General features: G+C 50.4%; 2 protein-coding genes across 11 annotated transcripts; one reads left to right on the top strand and one right to left on the bottom strand.

Moving 5' to 3' along the window:
• Positions 1–1,810: 1,810 nt before the first annotated feature.
• On the top strand, positions 1,811–4,175 carry Naxe (NAD(P)HX epimerase). Of its 2 annotated transcripts, XM_004871220.4 has the most exons (6): positions 1,811–1,992; positions 2,066–2,174; positions 2,308–2,418; positions 2,502–2,615; positions 3,441–3,588; positions 3,921–4,175. In XM_004871220.4, exons 1-6 carry the CDS (start codon positions 1,811–1,813, stop codon positions 4,121–4,123), a joined length of 867 nt encoding a protein of 288 aa, XP_004871277.2. In that variant the 3' UTR covers positions 4,124–4,175. The 2 variants fall into 2 exon arrangements, with proteins under 2 accessions (XP_004871277.2, XP_004871278.2); XM_004871221.4 differs by lacking the exon at positions 2,308–2,418.
• Positions 4,176–4,781: 606 nt separating this feature from the next.
• Positions 4,782–20,152, bottom strand: Gpatch4 (G-patch domain containing 4). Of its 9 annotated transcripts, none has more exons than XM_021249335.2 (10): positions 18,492–20,152; positions 13,464–17,689; positions 12,561–12,654; positions 9,102–9,235; positions 8,418–8,491; positions 8,235–8,327; positions 8,048–8,134; positions 6,484–6,572; positions 6,190–6,240; positions 4,782–6,022 (listed from the first exon to the last, which is right to left on the bottom strand). In XM_021249335.2, exons 4-10 carry the CDS (start codon positions 9,178–9,180, stop codon positions 5,158–5,160), a joined length of 1,338 nt encoding a protein of 445 aa, XP_021104994.1. In that variant the 5' UTR covers positions 9,181–9,235; positions 12,561–12,654; positions 13,464–17,689; positions 18,492–20,152; the 3' UTR covers positions 4,782–5,157. The 9 variants fall into 9 exon arrangements, with proteins under 9 accessions (XP_021104994.1, XP_087059512.1, XP_087059515.1 ...); XM_087203386.1 differs by having other exon boundaries at positions 12,561–17,689; positions 18,492–18,633; positions 18,918–20,152; XM_087203389.1 differs by having other exon boundaries at positions 9,102–9,909; positions 12,561–17,689.
• Positions 20,153–20,956: the final 804 nt, after the last annotated feature.

The raw sequence follows: 20,956 nt of genomic DNA, 5'->3' as shown, positions 1-20,956 counted from the left end.
TGCAAAAAAAAAAAAAGATGGCTCATATAACAGTGGCTTTTTTTTTTGGTACCAGGGATCGAACTTGAACTTGGGTCCTTGCACTTGCTCAGCAGGCGGCGAAACCACTGAGCTAAATCCCCGACCCCTAATAGTGGCTTTAAACAGAGAATTTTACTTCTCACAAAAGCAGCCCAGAGTTGATACAGCTGCTCTGTGAAGCTTGGGGACCTGGATAGGATGCTCTGCCCTTTTCTCTTTCTTCCTTTTCTTTTTCTTCCGTACTGGGGATTGAACCCAGGGCCTTCACACTGAGCTGCACCCCAGACCTTTTTATTTCCTATTTTGAGACAAGGTCCAGGATGGGCTTGGACTTGCAATCCTCTGAATCCAGGGCTTTCGAACTGAGCCATACCCTCACCCCTTTTATAATTTTTTTGTTAATTGTGAGACAAGATCTTGCTAAATTGCCCTGGTAGGGCTTGAACTTGCAATCCTTCTGTCTCAGCCTCCCAAAGTGCTGGGATAACAGGCATGTGCCACTGTGCCCAGCTCTGATAAACCCCTTATGATAAAAAAGAATACCAGAAGAGTAGTAAAAAGCAGGTGGCTTTTACCCTTTCTCAGTGAACTAGCCATGATGCAGAATAATTCTGGTACAGAAAGAGGACCTTCACTCCACTTGTGTCTTAGCCTTTCCCTAATAAAATATCACAGACCAAATGCTTAAACAGCAGTACTCCAGAGAATGAGGCTTTCCTTGGCAATTCAGTGAGAGACTACCTCGGAAACAAATACAGCCCTCAGTCTTTTTTTAAATTTTTATGATTTTGGTACCCAGGAATCGAACTCGGGTCCTTGTGCTTGCAAGGCAGGGGGCGGAACCACTGAGCTAAATCCCGGGCCCTTGGAAACCAATACAAAGAGGGCTGGGATGTTGCTGAGTGGTAGAGCCCTTGCCTAGCACGGGGACTGCCTGGGTTCAGCCCTAGAAGTAGAAAAATTTGCAGCAAGCCTCCTGTCTCGAAAGCGCAGGGTCCCGAGTTCGATCCCCGGTAACCCCCCCCCCAAAACCCCCACATATTTATTTATCTTTTATATTATCCTCAGGATATCCCTCTCATATTTATCCTTCTCAGGCTTCTTTTTTTTTGATACCGGGGATCGAACTCAGGTCCTTGCGCCTGCGCCACTGAGCTAAATCCCTGGGCCTTCAGTTGCATTTTAAGCCATGGCTTAGGCAACCTGTTTAAGGTTTATACTAGGGAAGCACAGTATGATATTCTGTACAAACAGAGGTAGGGGAAACGGACGTCATGGAGACGGGCCCCAAGTTCCTTAGGGCGCGCATCAGTGGAAAGGAGAACGCCGGCCCGGCACGCAGCGCTGCCCTGAAGGGCGACCACGTTCCCTCTGCGCCGCGAGCCTGGGACCCGGAGGGCCCGGGTCATACGGGCAGGAGCCCAGGCGCGTCCTGGTTTCCGCGGGGCATCGAACCCGGGCCGCACAGCTCGGCAGGCCCTGCCCCTGAGCGCCATCAGCAGCCCCTCGTACAGCGCTAAACAACTACAAAACCGAAAAGAAAGCAAACAAAAACCAAACCAAAAACCCAAAGTGAAAGCACGTGAGTTCCTGTGAAACTTGGGCATCTGTCCGCACTCCCCGGCAGGCTCAAGACCCCGCCGGCAGGAGGGCGCTCGGAACTCCACCGCGCACGGCCGAGGCGCGGAACCAGAGAAGCCGGGGTGGGCCGCCGCCGCCAGCTTCCGCTCGGGGACTGGGCGGCGCCGCGCTTGCGCAGGGTCGGGTGGGCGGTGCGCAGTGGGAGCTCATGTCCGGGCTGCGGGCCCTCCTGGGGCTCGGGCTGCTGGTCGCGGGCTCGCGCCTGCCGCGCGCACGAAGCCAGGCAGACGCGTGCCGCGCAGGACTCCCGGGCTGGGGAGCGCAGCTGCTGAGCTCGGCCGGCCGTGGGGACCCGGAGGCCATGGCGGGCAGGGCGGTGAAATACCTGAGGTAGGCGAGGCAGGGGGCGGACCGGCCAGGCGATCCCTCCGGGCGCGCGGGGACTCAGCTGCGGTTCCCATAGCCAGGAGGAGGCGCAGGCCGTGGACCTGGAGCTATTTAACGAGTACCAGTTCAGCGTGGACCAACTCATGGAGCTGGCCGGCCTGAGCTGCGCCACGGCCATCGCCAAGGTCAGGGCTCAGCTGGCGACCTCGGGGAGGAGCGGGGGGGGGGGGGGAGGCGCCGCCCGAGCCCCTCGCCCGAACCCGGCCCCAGGAGGGAGGGAGGGAGGCAGAGTGCCCGAAGCCCTGCCTCTGCCTTCAGGCCTATCCCCCCACGGCCCTGTCCAAGAGCCCCCCTGCCGTCCTGGTCGTCTGTGGCCCGGGGAATAACGGAGGAGACGGCCTGGTCTGCGCGCGACACCTCAAACTCTTTGTGAGTCCATGGGGGAACGGAGTCTGGGGCGGGCTTGAGACTGCAGGACCTGAGTGTGAGCTGCCGCTGTCCTTTTCCCCTAGGGATACCAACCAACCGTCTATTACCCCAAGAGACCCAACAAACCACTCTTTACCGCACTGGTGACTCAATGTCAGAAAATGGACATCCCTTTCCTGGGTGAAATGCCTTCGGAGGTGAGTGGCTTCAGTTCAGTCCCCTCTTCCCGGACCTGACCATGTTCTGCTCCCCGTTTGGGTGGAGCTCACTTACCCGGAGCCCAGCGCAAAAGGTGCCTAAAGGTAGTGGTAGAAGAGCCTCCTCTTCCATGAGTTATGCTTCACGGGTCCCCAACACCACCACCTCTAAAGCTCCCTGCCCTGGCCCTCCTTCCCTGCTAGTCAGATGTTCCTTAGTGTACAGGCTGCACGTGACCTGTTTCTTGGGGGCTGGAGTAACTGCCTCGTTCTAAATCTTTCTGCAGATGGTGAATTCAAGGTTGAGCAATCTAAGATGTATAATTTCTTACACATTTTACAGATGAAAATAATGAAGTGCAGAGAAATGGTTTGTCCTGTGTCACAGAGCTGAGACCAGAATCCAGCCCCCTAACACACTGCAGCCTTCCTGGTGGCAAGCAGGCACTCAGAACAGAAAATGAGTCTGGCTGGGCCTGGTACACACCTGTAATCCCAGCTGCTTGGAAAGCACAGGCAGTAGGATCACAACTTTGAGCCCAGCCAGGGCAACTTAAGACCTTGTCTTAAAACAGTTTAAAGAAAGTGTGGGAAGCTGGGGATGTACTTCATGACAGAGCTCTCCTGGGTTCCACAGTCCCTAGTACAGTACTGCCAGAACAGTGTCTAGACTTAGCCCTTCCTGAGTCAGTGGCCAGCTTCCCTTTCTCTAGACCTTAGGAGCCCTCTGAACGAGGTACCCCTGTACTGTGCCTGAGGGCTCCGTGGGTCAGGACAGCTCTCTGAGCAGCTACCAGCCCGACACCCTTTTCTTCCTCCCTGCAGCCCATGATGATCGATGAGCTGTATGAGCTGGTGGTAGATGCCATCTTTGGCTTCAGCTTCAAAGGCGATGTCCGCGAGCCATTCCGCAGCATCCTGAGCATCCTGAATGAACTCACTGTGCCCATTGCCAGCATCGACATTCCCTCAGGTGTGGGACCTGCAGGCTGGGGAGCACTGCCCTACCCTGTCTCAAGGCTGGTACCTAGGAGTCCTGTCTCTTGAGACACAGCTCAGACCAGGTCTAACATAACTGGAGTCTAGGTGGGCAGAATACAGCTTTCCAGATCTCATATTAGGGCTGGGGAACAAAGTTCAGGAGCCCCTTTCCATGAAGACTGAGGCCCAAAGGAGCGTGTTGCTCCTAGGCTGAGCTCATCACGATGAGATTTGGGCTCTGTTAGGACTGGCATGAACCAAAGTGTGGAAGGGGTCTAGATCGGTGACCTTTGCCATGCTTCTTGAATAATACCCTCTTTCCAGGATGGGATGTGGAGAAAGGAAACTCTGGAGGGATCCAGCCAGACATGCTCATCTCCTTGACGGCACCCAAAAAGTCTGCAACCCAGTTTACCGGTCGCTACCATTACTTGGGGGGTCGTTTTGTACCACCTGCCCTGGAAAAGAAGTACCAGCTGAACCTGCCACCCTACCCTGACACTGAGTGTGTCTATCGTCTGCAGTGAGGGAGGCAGGTGAGCCTGCTTCTCAATAAAGACAGTCCCCCCTCTCCCAGAACTGGAGGCCTCGGAGCTTTTCTGGCCTTATATTAGTGGGTGTAGGACTAGAGAGCAACACTGGAGATGTGGTGCTCTCTCCTTAAACAGAACAGGCAGATCGCTGTGGCGTTGGAAGCAATGAAAAGTAACTGTTAGATGCCACGAGGTGTGCTGTCCTTTACACACCAGTGATTCTTACCTGTTTGGGACAGATAGGGAGGTGGATGACAACTCTAAGCTGCATCCACTTGTACTGGCATAAGACTTCAGAAGGTGAACAGAAGGAATTCTTTTTTTACAGCAAAACCTCTATTGTTATATTTTAGGCATACATAACAGTAACACTCATCGTAGGGAACTTGCATTTGTACAGGATACATCTGCCTTTTTTCCCCATTACCCTGTTCCCCTCAAGTCCCTTCCCCTCCCTATGTACAAAAGCTTTGTTTCCATTTTTTTCCTTCCCAGAAGGAATTTCTTGAAAGACCCAGAAGAAAATCTCATAATTTGTACTCAGGACTTTCCCAGGCTGGGAATAGAGATGCATGTTGGGACCCACCTGTAGGCCAGGAACCCAGGCTGATGGTATTTGTTTATAAAAGTTAGAAACGGGCAACCTGTGAGCTGAATCTAGCCCACAAACCTAAATTTTATGTTGTTCTTAGCGTCACAATATGTAAAAGTCAAGACACTGCCATAAATCTACCTTTTCAGCCTCTTAGCAGGAGGCTCCCTCCATGCATTCCTCTTCTCGGTCCTCAGCACTCCTTGTCCCCAAGCTGCCTGGCTCCTGGAAGCGCTTGAAATACTGGTCTCTGGGTTTGGAGCTGCAGAGGGCTCTACATCCACGGTCTCAGCTAAGGCTTAGCACCACATGCTGCTGCGGGAGAGCTGTTTCCTCCTCTGCAGGGACCCCATGGAGGTGCACAAGTCCTGCAGCAAGGCGGGTCTCAAGGCCGCAGCTGGAAGGGAATCAGCCGAGCCCCACCTTGACTAGAGGTTCAGTGTCTCTGCTGTTTCTTCTTGGCCCTCTCCCACTCTGGGTGCTGCCGCCTCCTTTTCTCCTCTCTGCTCTCTGTTTCCCTAGTCGCACCGACCTCATTGTCATCATGTACACCCAAGGCCTCTTTCTCCTGACGCTGCTGTCTCTTCTGCTTGCTTCTCTTGCTGCTTCCCTCACTGTGTGTTCCCCTTCCTGCTTTCCTAGTCTCACTGCCTAAAGCTGTCTCCTGGCCTTCATCCTCTGTGTTCAAATCCTCTTCACGCTGCTGTCTCTTCTTGCTTCTGCACGGGTCTGTGCATGCCCTGCTCTCCACCTTTTCCCTGATACCCACCACTGCCTCCTTCCCTCTTTGCCCCTTACCCAAGACCCCTGTCTCTTCCTCTTCCTCTTTGTGATGCTGCCTCTTCTTTTTCTTCTTCTTCTGGGGAGGCTGACCAGGGTGTGCTCTGCTCTTCAGGTCCCCAAGCCCTGTAGCCCCTTCCTCCTCTCTCCCTACAGTTGTTCCCTCTCTCCCACCTATGACCTTTTCTTCTTTATGGTGCCTTTTCTTCTTGCTTTTCCCGATGCTCTGGTTAGTGAATTCTAGGTGCTCATCATCTAGGTGCTCCTGATTCTTTTCCGTTGCTCTAGCTTCTTTCTCCTCTTTCTGCTTCCCTTTCTTTTTCTTTTTTTTGGAGGGCTTGCTCTCATTCTGGGGTGGGGAGGGCCCTGGGTCCTGGCCTTTGAGACGAGCCAGGAAGGCCTGCTCCTGGGCCTCTAGCCGAGCAAGCTTGGCCTTCATTGTGATCCCAAGACGGGCAGCCCTGAAATGGACGAGGTCCCAGTCAGCATTGGTGCTTAGGGAGATGGGCCTGAGCTTCATCCTGCAGAAAGGTGAAGGCTGAGGTGGGGGCAGACACCTGCCTGTCCTCAGACAGCAGCTAGGTAGATGGCAGGAATTTCCCAGGAGGGAAAAGAATCAAAAGGTGACAAAGGCCACCCTCAAGGTTGGGCAGAAAAGAAAGGTGCTCGGGGAGGTGACCACACTTACTTGTGTGCTGTTCGGCCCTCACAGGCCTGGAGCAGCATCTCATCGGTCAGACTGTGGGGAAGATGAAAGAGTTACTGCAGATCTGTGGGGAGGGCTTGACCTGCCTCCCCTCCAGAATGTTTCTTTAGTACTGAGTTTTTGTTTAAGACTTGGCACTTTTCAGGTGCAATGGATACAAAGATCAGTAGAACCTAATTACACCCCGGAGAAGCCCAGTCAAGCATCAGACTTGGCCTTTCGCTTAGATTGAGGTTATCTCCTCCCACATGCCCCAGTGCTAAGAGGAAGGCTCACCTCTCTGGAGGCATGGGCTCCTGCCTGTCATCACTGCAGCTCTCCAAGTTTCTGTCAGGCTTCTCTTCACCTGAAGTCAGCGTGGCTGTCTACAGGGGATCAAAGGGGGCCCATGGGGGTGGACAAGGCCCGCTCAACACACTGACATCCTCTTCGCTTGTGGAAGCCCACCAGGAGTTCAGAGCCCTAGGCAGGGGTCTGCCAGCCCCTAGCTGTTCCCTGCAGAGCCACAGCAGGCTCGCCTCTGGCTCACAGCTGGCTGATGGGCACAAGCAGTTAAGTGTCTGGGGTCAAGTCCTCCCAGGGATGCTGTAGCTGACAATAAAGTGCTACTGTAACCCCCACCCAGTACCTGTCCACAGTACCTCTATTTAACTGGATTAACTGAGGCTCTGCAATGGCCAAGAAGCTGGGGATGCAGAGCAGAGTGAGAGGGATGTGGTTCCAGCCCAGGTGGAACTGCAAAGTGTGAAGAGATCCTGCAGTTACGAGGGAAGTGCTGCCTGTGGTACAGACGCAGGCCACTCAGACTGCAGGGTTTGTGGAGCGGTTTCTGGAAGTAACTGATGAGTTTCTTGTCTTGGAAGCAAGAAAGAGGTAAAGGGAGAGCAATGTCCCTGGCCAAGGGAATAACGTGTAGAAACACAAGGGTGGAAGAACACAGTGTCTTGAAAGAGACTGTTTGCCTGAGGTGTAGTGGTGTTGGAGAATATTGGCAAGATATGAGGCTGGAGAAGGCAGGGACAAAGCATGGAGGACATGTGAGCCAATCTGGTAAGTGGCCTGCCGTCGTCAAAGCAGCCAGTGACGATGGCTTTGGTGTTGGAGAGAATGCTCAGGCTGGGAATGGAGCTGTGTAGCAGAGTGTTTGTCTTGCGTACGTGAGGCCCTGGTGCAGTCCCCAGCACTGCCCCCCTCTGAAAAAAACCACTCTGGATGATGTTTGTTCTGTTTTTTGAGACAGGGTCTTGCTATAGTTCAGGCTGGCCTTGAACTCACTGTTTCCCAGGCTGGCCCCGAACTCACACTCTGGATGATGTCTGAGGGGTGAAAGGATTTGGGTAGCATGAGAGTAGTGAGGAAGCTATTTAAGGTTGATGATGGGGTAGAGTAGTGTATGACAACAGAGACACAGAGAAAGGGGGAGGATTTGCTGTGACATGTAAAGCCCTTAGCGTATGATCATTAAATGTTAACTTTTCTTGTCAGTTTGGTAAAGGTAAATCCCCAAGACCTGGGTTCCGGTTCTGTCTGCCATTACCAACTATGGGCTCTTCACAAGCCATGTATGGGAAATAAGGGTTGACTTCACGATTCCTCAGGTCTCATCTTTTGACCTAGACACCCATACCACCACCAAACCCACTCTGTCAGCAGACAGGAGGACAGCAGGGATCCATAGAACCCGATGATGTCAGTTCTTGCCAAGGCCCTGGCCAGTCTAAGCACAAGAAGAGGCACAGGATCTCAGTGTTCTGGGACAGTCCTGAGAATTGGTTGGCCACACAGCAATTGCTCAGACCCTGGGAGAGATGGGGGGGACTCTCTTCCCAGCCTCTGATACCTTCACAAACTTCTGATACAGCAAGTTGGGCTTGGGGTGATTATGCTGGGTGGTCTCCTTAGAAAGGCGCCTGATCTGTACTCCATCCTGTGGGAGAGCATCCGTGAGTGACCCGTATCTCCCCTGCCCTGCATCCCAGCCCTCAGGTGGGAGCCGAGGCTTCACATGGCTGCCTAGCAGCTCGTACCTGCCCAGTTTCCACCACCAGGTTAGCTGCAGTCTTGTTGAAGAGCTCATTCCACCAGTGGTTTGTAAACTCTTTGGCAGGATCGTGTCCCACCTGCAAGGAGTAAGTACAAGCTGAGTACCTGCTCCATATGCTCCCGGGGTTCCCTTTCCTGCCCATGGTCCCCAGCCTGCCCAGTCTTACCCCATGAGTGTCCTGCTTCAGTGTCACCTTGAGGGGCTGCGTGATGCCATTCTCCTTCCGGCCCAGCCCTTTGCCTTTAGAAGACAATGGGTGACTTGGCTTCTGTAGACTGAGTCCTCAAGGGCATCCCACACACCTAGCGCTGGGACATTCTCTGTCCCTTTAGGAACCCTCTCAGCACTGTTCCTTCTGTTTTGTTTTGGTTTTTGGTACCGGGGATCGAACTTGGGTCCTTGCACTTGTGCAGCAGGTAGCGAAACCACTGAGCTAAATCCCCGGCCCAGCACTGTTCTTTCTAGTATCACTCCACAAAGTCCTACTCTTTTTGAGCCCAGACTATCTTTCCTGTCATAACTCAGGGCAGAGGCCATGTCTTTTTTTTTTTTTTTTTTTTTTTGTACCAGGGCTCGAACTTGGGTCCTTGTGCTTTTGAGGCAGTGGCAGAACCACTGAGCTAAATCCTTGGCCCCGAGGCCATGCCTTTTAATGTCTCCCCTCATCCAACGATTTCATTTTCCATCATCAAGTTTCTCCCAGATGAGTCAGAAAATTCTGCAAATTTCTATTTAAACTAGCTTTTCCTCCTACTGAAAGGACTACAGGAACTAACCCAGACTGACACAGGTTCTCCGGGACAGAAGCTAGGCAGGGAGCTGGGGCTGTGGGAGGCCCCCCCGGGATCACCTTGAGTCCATCCATGCTTTAGCAGCTGCTCCTCAGCAAACTTCATTCCTCGACTCTTGACCTCTGGGGTAACACTCATGGTGGGTGAAGAGGCTGTTTCTCAGGATCTCACCAGGGAAGGAAAGAATGTTGTCCTTTTCAGAGGGAAGGAGAAAGTGGCCAAAGCAGTCATCAGCCTGTCCTGGCTGGTCTGAAAGAATTCTCTTCCCTAAACCCTAACAATTCCCTGGGAGAGCCCTGGAGCCCTGGTCCTGGGGAGCTCCGTCTGGCCACAGGCCAACACCAACATGCTGGAGTCCAGGAGAACTGGTGTTCGTGCTGAGGCAAGCTCCGCACGTGACCTACTATGCCTAGGCTTTCCATGGATTTCATTCAGCCTTCCCAGCGTGTTCAGGAAAGTATCACCATCATCTGCTTTACAGATGAGGGAATTAAAGATGTTAGATGGCCTGCTCAGGGTAGAATTCCAGCCAGGCAGCTTGTCTGTAGAGCTCACACTTGTTACCACTATAGGATAACATCTCCCATAGTCTACTACCCTGTAAAAACAAAGCTATAAAGGGGCTGGGATTTAGCTCAGTGGTGCCGCCGCCTGCCTCGCAAGTGCAAGGTCCTGAGTTCGATCCCCGGTACAAAGAAACCCCAAAGCTATACGATGTTGGTTTGCCAGAATTCTAAGATGATGGCATTTAAGAGCCCACATCTTGTGCCATGCCTCAGCACTCTCACTCCTCTTGGTTGGGCGCCACACATTTCTCCTGCGTTGCTGCTGCGTTTTGCTCTTGTTGGGGCTCCCCTTCTAAAATTCCTGTTAAGGAAGGCCACTCACTGAGCATTTAATGCATAGCAGGTACATTCTACATATTGTCATCTCTTCTCAACAGTCCTATAAGATAGGTATAATTGGGGTGGGCGATTTAGCTCAGTGATTCCACCACCTGCCTCACAAGCAGAAGGACCTGAGTTCGATCCCTGGTACCAAAAAAAACCCCCAAAAACGTATAATTGTTATTTTACAAGTGAGGAAAACAAAGCCTGGGTTTCCTGCCTGAGGATACACAGCTAATAAAGGATGGAATTGTAATATGAGTCCAAATTTCCTGACTGCAAAGTGGGCCCTGGTCACACCACCAACCAGTGATGTTTCTTACAGTAGTAACTCACATGTTCCTCCTTTTGGATCCAGACTAGCAGTGTACCATTTATACACTGAATCCGCCTCAGAAATTGTTAAGATGGTTTATCACACTAAACATTCAAAACTAAAACTACCAGTGTCGACTTGACTCGCAACAGTTTACTTGTGCTAAGATCTGTGGACATTTTATTTATCACAGGAATTGCAGACAACTGTTAAAGCTGACTAATGGGACTGCTGGGATAATTTGGTGGCCTCCCCAAAAGACAGCTAGGAAGGGTAAAACTTACACTTGAGTTTCAGGTCTGGTAGGGATCCTATTACAAAAAAAATCAGGAGTGGGGATTTAGCTTGGTGGCACCGCACCTGCCTCAAAAACACAAGGTCCTGAGTTTAATCCTTGGTACCACCAAAAAAAAAAAAAAATCAAAACGTGCCATTACAGTCACTCCTCCCAAAGATCATGCATTAGGTTTTAGAAGGGTGAGCAGTCCCTAGATACACAAGAAGCAGATAGCTCACACCTCTGTTTCATGTCCACCGTGAAGGAAGATAACCTGACCCCTGCAGAGCTCCAGCGGAAAAGCACCAACTGAAGAAAAGGCTCATCCTGCTGCTTTTATTTATTTATTTATTTTTGGTACCAGGGATGGAACTCAGGTCATTGCGCTTTCACGCTACTACTGAGTGGCGGAACCACTGAACTAAATCCCCAGCCCCATCCTGCTTCTTGATAGAGTAAGACAGAATTCAAACGGAGGCCTTAAAGGCCACAGCAAAACTGCCTCCTTTCAGAAGTCATCTGTGATCTATACATCCCTAGATTTCAACAATTATACAAATAACCATATTTAAACCGCCCATGGTGGCGCATACCTGTAATCCCAGCACTCTGGAAGGCTAAGGCACAAGGATTTCAAATTCAAACCCAGCCCAGCCACTGGCTCTGTCTCAAAATAGAAAAATGTTTAAAAGGGCTGGGGATGTGGCTCAGTGTAAAGACGGAAGGACTGGGTTCAATCTCACATACCACTTATTGAACATTTGCTTAACACCTGGCTGTTGCCAATTCCTCATCTGGATTATCTCATTTAAGTCTGTCACCAACACTATTATTATAGACAGCTGAGTTATGTAGAAATATAGGGAGTCAGATAGGGTCAGGTCCTTGAGAGTCAAGACCAAGGTGAAAAACATCACAACTGTGGCCAGAGACACATCTGTTGGAGACTGGGTCTCATGATAAAGATAACATGACCAGACCTGTATATTTCCTCAAAGGGCAAACACATGGCCTTATGAAGTCTAGATAGACATCAGCCATCTCAGTGGGTGACCAGGACCTCTGGACCCACCATTTCCTAGGAGAAGTCTTTGTTCTTCCCATCCAGACTTGTTAGGAAATAGTGATCCACTTGGGAAACAAGTACCTTATTGGGTGATCATTGCTATGGCCCACATTGTACCTATGTGGGTTTAACTCCATAACACTCTTCTGTAGGGTGGGGTTCTCGGCTACCCTCCTGCCTCTCAGGAGCTATCCTATCAATAAATATTTTCCTACTCTTAACCTGTTATTCCGAGAATTCATTCTTCGATCTCTAGAGAACACGAACTCGGTGTATCAGACATCTAACAGATTGGGAGATATAATATTTCATATTTCATCTCCGGTGTCATTTTCTGTATCACTATTAGGCTAGGGGGTGTTCTTGTCCATAATTTACAAATGTGGAAACAGGTACTGAGAGGTTTAGTTATTCCACAAGTCAAATAGCAAGTAGGGGATCGTGGGTCGGTACTCAGGCACTCCAGAACCGGTGTTCTTAATCACTACACTCCTCAGTCTCTTAAAGCTTTGTGCTCCTTCCTTACAGCTTATCCTTTGTCGCGATAATTCAAAGCGACACGTCCCGGAAGTCGGAGACAAGCTTTATTCCTCTGCCCCTGACAGTTAAGGCGGCGCAGTAAACTGAGAATGTGTTCCGTCGATATTTGTTGAAATGAAAAACGGGTAGGAATTGCCTTAAAGGTATTTCATGGAAAACTGAGGACAGAAGCAAGTAGGTCTTTCATACTGAGACACAGTCTTTGTGAAGGCTGCAAGCGCACTTTGAAGGCACTGCCTCCTCGCCTGTCAATCTGAGTTTCCAGGGGTGGTCCACAGCTACAGGTCTTACACGGTCTGAAAGCCAACTGCCCTTTCCCTAGGCCTCCTGTTAAGGTTTAAATTCCAGCATTCTTACTGCAGTGCCACTAGGGTAAAAGTACTCTCTTGCCCTCACTTTTGTTCCTGAGCCCGGGGGAAGGGAGCCCCTTACCGTCACTGCGGAGTCCTCTCCGCGGAAGCATGTGCCACACCTGACATGTGCGCCGCCATCTTCCCGGAAATGCCGTCCCGGTCTCTCTAGGCTGCTGAAACCATAGAGACGGCTGTGGGAACCCAAGCTGTAGTAGTCCAAGAGACACTAGCTGGGGCGCGCTGGCTGGCACGGTTGCCGTAGGAACCACGCCCTGGAAAGTATCTTTCCTGAGGTTCGGAGAAGAGGCTTTCTCTTCTCAACTCCAGAGCTGCCAGAGGACTCCATCCTAACTGGCCCCTTCAGGAGGCCGAGTGCAGCTTCGGAACCTACAATGAGCTGCTCCCGACATCTCCAGGAGGAAGGGAAACCAGGGAGGCCCGGCCCGGGCGGTGTGGGGGGCGTCAGAGGAGGAGGGGCGCCTCTGCGGTGATTTATAGGGATAAACGCTCAGCCTTCGAACAGTTATTTGGAAGACTGGAGAGCTCAGTAGGTTCATCGAACACTTTTTGACCCACCACTCCTACCAGGACCTGTCCCTTTGGTACTGGGGACACAAGGGTGACCGCGTCACGAGACCTATTTCGGGCGCACTGAGGCAGCCCGGGAGAGGCGAGACAGTGTGGAAGCGAGCTGCAGATCCCCGACCACGGGCGGAGGAAGGGCCGGACTTGCCCGGGAGCTGAGGGTCTGTGGAACAGGCAGGGAAAGAAGCCAGAGAGAGGGGCTGCACCTCCTCCACCCACACGAGCTGCTCCCGGGTTTCCGCCGCCCCGGAAAACCAAAACCAAAGAAGTGTGCTCACCCTGCAGTCCCGAAATGGTGTTTCTGTTCGCTTGGCGCCCTCTAGAGACCCCCAAGCAGAAAGTCCCGTTCAATCGGCTCAGCGTGGCCCTCCCCTTCATCCCCTGAAAGGTTTTTTACCTTCCAAATATTCTCACGTTGCATCTTGGTTACTGGGATTTTAGACGCTTGCTGAAGGCGCGTGGGTTGCCTCAATGGCATACTCGGAGACTGAATCCAAGAGGAGAGGATGAAGTCAAATCTGAGTCCTTTCCCGCTTTGCCACGAGTGTGACCTTGAACAAACCATTTGTCATGATCGAGTACCCTTTCTCTGATCTGTAAAATCAGAGTATTGCACTGGTTCCATTATTTTTATAAACTTGAGTTTTATGTGCTTCACGGACCGCTGCAAAAATGCCATAGATGTCTTCAATTTCCACCCCCGTCTCTTCTACCCCTTTTACCTGATATGTGTATAATATTATATATAATAAAGAAGATTAGAAACTCCTAAATGATGTCATTTCAAGGGCCCTTGCCAACCCAGAATTTCTGTGTGGCACACTGCAGGCTGCTCCCAAAACTGAACGGTGTGAATCTTTGACTGATAGTTAACTGTGTCAGTTTAAGAAAGAAACACCCAACTAAATTGGTAAGCATAGTTCTAGGTGTGGTTGAGGAGATTTACTGAAGATTCACTGGGAGGTACTGGGCGTGAATGACAGCAGCCAGCGGCCTTGCCGTCTAAATGATATAAAAGGGAAAAGAAAAAGGAGGGTTGCTTCTTTTCTTCAGAGGCGCCCTCCTCTTTGGACGTCATCTACTGGCTTCCAGCACAGACCCTTTGGCCTCCTGATAATGGACTCCCATGGGACACTATAGTGAGCTCCAGGCCTTCCACTGGATCCTAGGTTGAAATTCAGCTCTCCAAGGCGCAGACAGGCCTTTTGCACTCTTCCACACCTGACTCTGTGGGCAGCCATTGTAAGACAATCTTGTAAATTTTTTTTTTGGTACCAGAGATCGAACTCAGGACCTTGCACTTAAGAGCCAGGCAGCAGCACCACTGAACTAAATTCCCGGTCCTTGTAAATTTTTAGATATTGGTATACCTTGGATTAAATCTGCCTCTCTAAAAAGTATTGACTGATACAGACTCATAATTTCTAGTCTGGCCTAGGACCTTAGGCTCCCTGGTTCACTAAGCCTCACATATTAAGGAGGATCCTTATAGACCAGGGGTTAGAGGAATGTAAAAGTCGATCCTTTGCCCTTTCTGTCAGGCCTTATAGTCTTTGGGGATGTGAACAGGTTTCCAGGCATTTATATTTCTCAGTAATGAAGGTCAGCACACAGCACTTGGGAGTACAAGGAGAAGCATGTGACCCAGTCCAGGGCCCCTGGGAGCTTTCTGGGGGTGAGGAGGGACCAGGACTCCAGGCTTCTCCCTAAGCTGTGTGGGATTGCAAGAGGAACAGGCCTTAAGGAATTTGGAATTTAATACGGTCTCATGCATCTTCAGAAGGGTGGAAATAAAGGTCACTATGAGAAAAGAATATGTGGAAATGTATAAGGAAATGACCTGAAATAGTGATAATAAAATGTATAAAAATATGTATTACAGCAATATTTATAAAATGGAGAGGACTTCTGGGAAGATGGCAGAGCAGTAAGCAGCAACAAATCAGCCTCTCTAAGAACTGGAATCCAGACACGGAAAATAACAACTTGGGGAAGAAAAAGAGGAGGGGGGTGGATTCCTGGGACCCAAGAAGGATCTGAAGGGAAAATTGGAGCCTATAGAGACATTGAGACAGGCCACAACGCAGAAAAAGGAAGAGGCAATCTACACTTTGTCCCCAGCTCCTGACTTGTGGCAAGAGAAAGAAAGATTGAGTATATACAGACACAGTGAAAATGGTTGACTCCAGAGGCCTTCAGGGAGAAACACATCAGTGGAATGGAACTGTGCACAACAGCTGGTGAGTGACTCCAGCCAAGGTCTTCCATACCTCCTGGAGAGAGTGCCTGGTTGGATGCCATTTTAGGAAGGGGCCAACCGAACTCAGATTCAGAGCAGCTGTGGGTTGGCTTCATCTTAGGGCTCCTGGTGTTAAATTCCCACAGTGACCGGGTGAGGGACAACCACAGAAGACGTCCATGGTCAGGGGGCTGTGGTCAGGCCAGCAAGAGACACCAGAATGCTATAAGTTAAACAACTCAGACTCACCCTGATGACAAGAGGCCAGGTTCAACCTGAATTTCTGTGGAATTGAAAGACCCAGAGCCAGCACCCTGTCCTAATCCTATTGCTGGCTTGCTGAGATTATCCAGCACAAACCTGGGTTCCCTTGTCGACCATCGAGAGCAGAGTCATGCCTTGAATTGGACACTGCCACAAAACTGTAGACCCCAGATGATAGCCACAGGCTTGAAATCACAGAGAAATTTATTATTTATTTATTTATTTATTTTTCCTTTCTTTTTGTTTGTTTGCTTTTGGACTTTTAAAAAAATTTTGTTTGCTGGGGATTTAGCTCAGTGGTTCCGGTGCCTGCCTCACAAGCGCAAGGTCCAGAGTTCGATACCCAGTACCAAAAAAAAAAAAAAATTTTTGTTCATTTGGTTTCTTTTTTTTTCTGATTGCTTGTTGTGTGTGTGTGTGTGTGTGTGTGTGTGTGTGTGTACACTATTTTGTTCTTGTTCTTGTTTTTTCCTTCTTTCCTTCCCTCCTGTCTGCTTACCAGTTTCCTGAGGCTTGGGTAATTGTCCCTTGTCCTTCAAGCTTGCTTCTAATCTGTTTTTCTTCTCTCATTTCTCTATTTTTTCCTCTTCTCCCTTGTAAATTTTCTCCCCTTACAGTAAAATCACTCTGCTGAGTGGATATTTACTGTATATAATTTTCTGATTTGTCTTAGATTTTTTATATAATATAAATCTTGTAGCTAGGGTTAAAAATGGCAAATTATTAGTTATCACAGTTTCTCATTTTCCAGTCTGTATTCGACAGTATTACTATTATGGATAGTACTATTTAACCAAGGAGACATAGTTGTGATCAGTTGATTGTTCTTGTATGCCAATACCTAAATTGTCTGGGGGTCCTAAACAATACTACATACTAGAGAACTGGGTGCTAGGCCAAATAGACTGCAACCTTTCATCCTTAAAAAACAGAAGAGGTGGAAACCTCTTCCTGCCTCCCTTTCCTTCCCTTCCCTTCTCTTCCCACTACCATAAGGAATTTACAAGCCTCAAGATGGAAAATAAATTAACAAAAAAAATATAGAAAATGAGAAAACATAGAAGCAAAATGCAACCCAACACCCCATATTCACCCAAGACAAACCCAGGGGGCACTGAGGTGGAAGAAATCAAAAGCCACCCAGCTGCAATTTCAGAAATGATAGTAGCAGAAGTAACAAAACAGATGGATAAGTCTCTTAACAAAACCAAAACACAAATAATCACAGATAATTAAAGAGATAACAGGGCCAGGGATGCAGCTCAGTGGTGCAGTGCCTGCCTGGCAAGCATAATGCTCTGAGTTCCATTCCTGCCCCCCCCTCCTGAGAGAGAGAGAGAGAGAGAGAGAGAGAGAGAGAGAGAGAGAGAGAGAAAATATGACCATAATGGTGTCCACAAGTCTGGAGACTCCCGGGAAGATGGCTGAGTGGTGATCAGCAGAGAAACAGCCTTTCCAAGATTTCATGTCCAGACACTGGAATAGCAACGTGAGGAAGACAAGAAGGAGGGAAGTGATCTGAATCAAGAATTGAAGCCCACAGGGAGCTCAAAGAGTGAAACTTCAACGAAGAAGGAAGTGGCAGGTGATGCTTTCTCCCTGAACCCAGACTCACTGCATGGGAAGGGTGGCTCGCACCTGCAGATGTATGGTGACTACTGGTGACCACAGAGGCCTCCAAAGAGAATCACAGAGCTGGGGATTTAGCTCAGTGGTTTCACTGCCTGCTGCACAAGCGCAAAGACCTGAGTTCCATCCCCGGTACTAATAAAAAAGAAAGAAAGAAAGAAAGAAAGAAAGAAAGAAAGAAAGAAAGAAAGAAAGAAAGAAAGAAAGAAAGAAAGAAAGAAAGAAAGAAAACAAAGAGAACTGCACCAGTGGAATGGAGCAGTGGACTCAGGGGACTGCAGTGGCTGATGAGTTATATGGGTTCAGATGTCCCCCAGGAGAGGGCAATTGGCCGGTAGCCATCTTGGAAAGGGACCAACTGAGCTCAGAACTGAGAACAACTGCAGGCTGGCTCCATCTAGTGGCTCCAAGTGTCAGGGTGAGGCTGCTGAGTTCAAGTCAGCAGGAGGCACACAGACGGTTGCAGGCTGAACAAATCTGGTTCCAGCAGCCTGAAAAATAAAAAAAAGAAAGCAGCCTGAACTTCAGTGGAACTAAAGGTGCAGGCTTGCTGGGATTATCCACTACCCCACCATAAAGTTACAGCTGGCTTGCTGGGATTAATCAACTTGGATCTGGACTGTCTGCCCATTTGTCTACCAGTGACAGCAGAGACATGCCTTTAAGTGGATATTTTTTCTTATTTTTTTCCACTTTTCTTGGTTTTTGTTTTTTCTTGGGGTTTTCTTTGGAGGGGGTACCAGGGATCGAACTCAGGTCCTTGCACTTGCTCAGCAGGCAGTGAAACCACTGAGCTAAATCCCCAGCCCCTGCTTTTTCTTGTTTTTATATATGTAGACATTCTTACTAGTTTGTTGTTGTTCTGTTCCTTTTTTTGGTGGGGGGTGGGTACTGGGGACCGGATTCGGGACCTTGCACTTGCTAGGCAGGTGCAGTGCCACTGAGCTAAATCTCTGGCAGTTCTTTTTTTTTTTCCATTAAGTTTATTGGTACATTTTAGGTATAAAATACATTTACATTCATCATTGGGATCTTATACCTTTACATAAGTATCTTGGTTCTTATTGGCAGTTCTGTTCCTATTTTTATTTCTTCCTTTTCTCTTTCCCTCCTGTCATCTTCACCAGTTCCCCAAAGTTTGTGTGATCTTCCTTTGTTCTCCAGCCTTGCCTAATCTCTTCCTCTTCTTCTATTCCTCTATTTTTCCCCAACCCCTTTTAAATTTTCTCCCCCAAGGGTAAAATCACCATACTGAGGGCAGCCTGGTAGTAACCTATGTCTCTGCCTCATTACCAGGTCATGAAGAGCTCAAACTTGTGATCCTCCTGCCTCTGCCTCCCAGAGAGCTGGATTGCAGGTATGGGTCAACAGGCCTGGCCATACTCAGCCCGTAGGGAGTCACACACCAGAGACCTCCACACCAGTTAGAAGTGACCTGGGGAAGAGCAGGCAGGGGCCCAGGCTGTGAGGCTGTGAGGCCTATTATACTCTTCCCTCCCTCTCCCTCCCTCTCTGTTTGAGTTGGGAGGAAGCCAATCAGATGCGCAGGATCAGAGAATCCCTGCTGAGGAGACCGGCTAGTTGCGTTCTCTCATGAGTGACAGTTCCGGGAGGAGGAGGAAAGGGCTAGGGACAGGGTGCAGGGGCAGAAGACAGCTGATCAGACCCTGAGGAGCACTGGCAGCCCCCCTCACTATTAGTCATGGCCCGAGTGCAAACCTGCACAGAGGAGGCATGGGCGAAAGGCAGAAAGGTCCAGGCTGTAGGGGGTGGGGGGCAGCTCCAGTGGTGATGGTTTGGGAAAGTTGCCGCTTTTCCACCTCCTCGTCTCCATTTGGTGATTGAGAAAGTTCATGGACCTCGGCCCCCAGGCTGGAAGTATAGATTCTACAGATGCAAAGCTACTGGGGTGGAGCAGAGAAAAAGGGGGCGAAGAAGCTATCCAAAGCTCTAAATGGCCAGGGGTGGTGGTGCATGCCTGTAATCCCAGCACTCTGGGAGGCTGAGGCAGGAGGATCACAAATTTGACCTCAGACTGAGCAACTTAGTGAGACTGAGTCTCAAATAAATGAAAAAAAAAAGATGAAAAAGGGCTAGGGGAGGGCTGGGGATTTAGCTCAGTGGTTCCAGCACCTGCCTCACAAGCACAAGGTCCCAAGCTCAATCCTGGGTACCAAAAAACAAACAAATAAAAGAAGAAGAAAACTCACTGAGCTGTACACTAAGCTCTGTGCTCTCCTTCCTTCCTTCATTTTTTCAGTACCAGGAATTTAACCCAGGGTGCTCTACCACTAAGCTACATCCCTGGCCCTTTCTAGACAAGTTCTTGCTAAACTGCCCCAGCTAACCTCAAACTTGCAATCCTCCTGCTCCAGCCTCACAAGTAGCTGGGATGACAGGCATGCACCACCAGGCCCAGCCTGTGCACTTTTTGTATGCAAATTATTTCTCAGTAGAAAGGTTTTCAAAATGGATTTGGACCTCAGCAGGAATTCAGAGTTCCTAATAAGAGAGAGTTTAGAGAAAGTGAATTTCTCTAAAAGATTAAGAGATTAAGGATTAAGGACAATAAGGACTTCCCTTGCTTTCTCCTGAGATTATGCGCCTGTGCTGAAGGAGGAGGTGGGACGCGGGGCTGAGTAAGAGGCCTTCATTTAGAGAGCCCCCGTCCCTTCCCTGGGACAGAGAAGTCCCTCTCTTAACTGCCATCTCTCCTGCAGCCACCCTAGCCACCCCCTCGATCCCCTGGCCTCAGACAAAATCTCCTCAAGCCCTTGCAGTGGGAGAACTGGGAGGTGCATGTCTGCCCTGGCCCCCGCTCCCTGGGCGTCCACTCCCGGGGAGCCCCCCGAGGGCCTTTCCGGTGCTGTGTGCCAGCCCGTCCCGCATCCCACAGCCCCAGCTGTTGACATTTCGTTGCCTTACCCACGGGACAAAGAAAGGGGCCCTGTTATTCAACAATAGGGAAAAAGACAGAGACAAAGGGAAATTGTGCTTCCGATGGGGTGGGTACAGAGAAGGAAAGGACAGACAGCCGAGCAGACGGGGCTGGACAGAGGGCACCAGGTTCTGTGAGGCAGCTGGGAGTCCTGGAAGTCACTTTCCACCTTGACAGCCTCTCCCCATAGGCGATGCGCACCCAGGGCCCGGGGAGCAGAGGTGAGGATGCCGCTGGGGAGGGAGGGCAGGTGCTGCCTGGTGAGGCCCATGAAGCAGTGTCAGGGCGGCTGTGGGTCTCTGAGCCACAGTCAGCATTCTTGCCACCCACACTGGTGTCCCCTGTGGTCCCCCAGCATCTGGCAGCGGCAGGCACTGCTTTCTGGGCCTTCTAGGTTGCCATCTTCACTCCTCTTCCACCATGGGCTCTGGCTCTCATCCCCAGCTCAGCATCTTCCCCTGGTCCCAGGGCCCGGAACTCCACAGAGAAGCCCCGGGGCTGGACACGGTCCCTTAGCCTGGCGTGCTGCACCGGGACGGGTATTCCCGGCACCTTGGCTTCCTCTTGGAGCGCAGGAGCGAAGGCTTCCCTCACAGGTGTAAAGGGAGCCACCACATTGGTCACCTAGGTGCTCAAGTCCCTGGGCTTTAAAGTGCCTGGACGTCCCAGGAGCCTGGACAACACCTTCACCTGGAAACTTCCCTTACGCAGGACCGAAGGCTGCTACGCATCGCTCCCTTCGCCTCTGGGCAGGGACCAGCTTCTAACAGGTAGGCCACGCAGCTGCTGGCTGCAATATCATTTTCTGCAAGGGTACGAA

The sequence above is a fragment of the Heterocephalus glaber genome, unplaced genomic scaffold (assembly GCF_053883595.1).
Source record: "Heterocephalus glaber isolate CG9 unplaced genomic scaffold, H.glaber_assembly_v1.0 deba00001795, whole genome shotgun sequence".
Classification (NCBI taxonomy): Eukaryota; Metazoa; Chordata; class Mammalia; order Rodentia; family Bathyergidae; genus Heterocephalus; species Heterocephalus glaber.
This window is presented reverse-complemented; position numbering and strand designations above follow the sequence as displayed.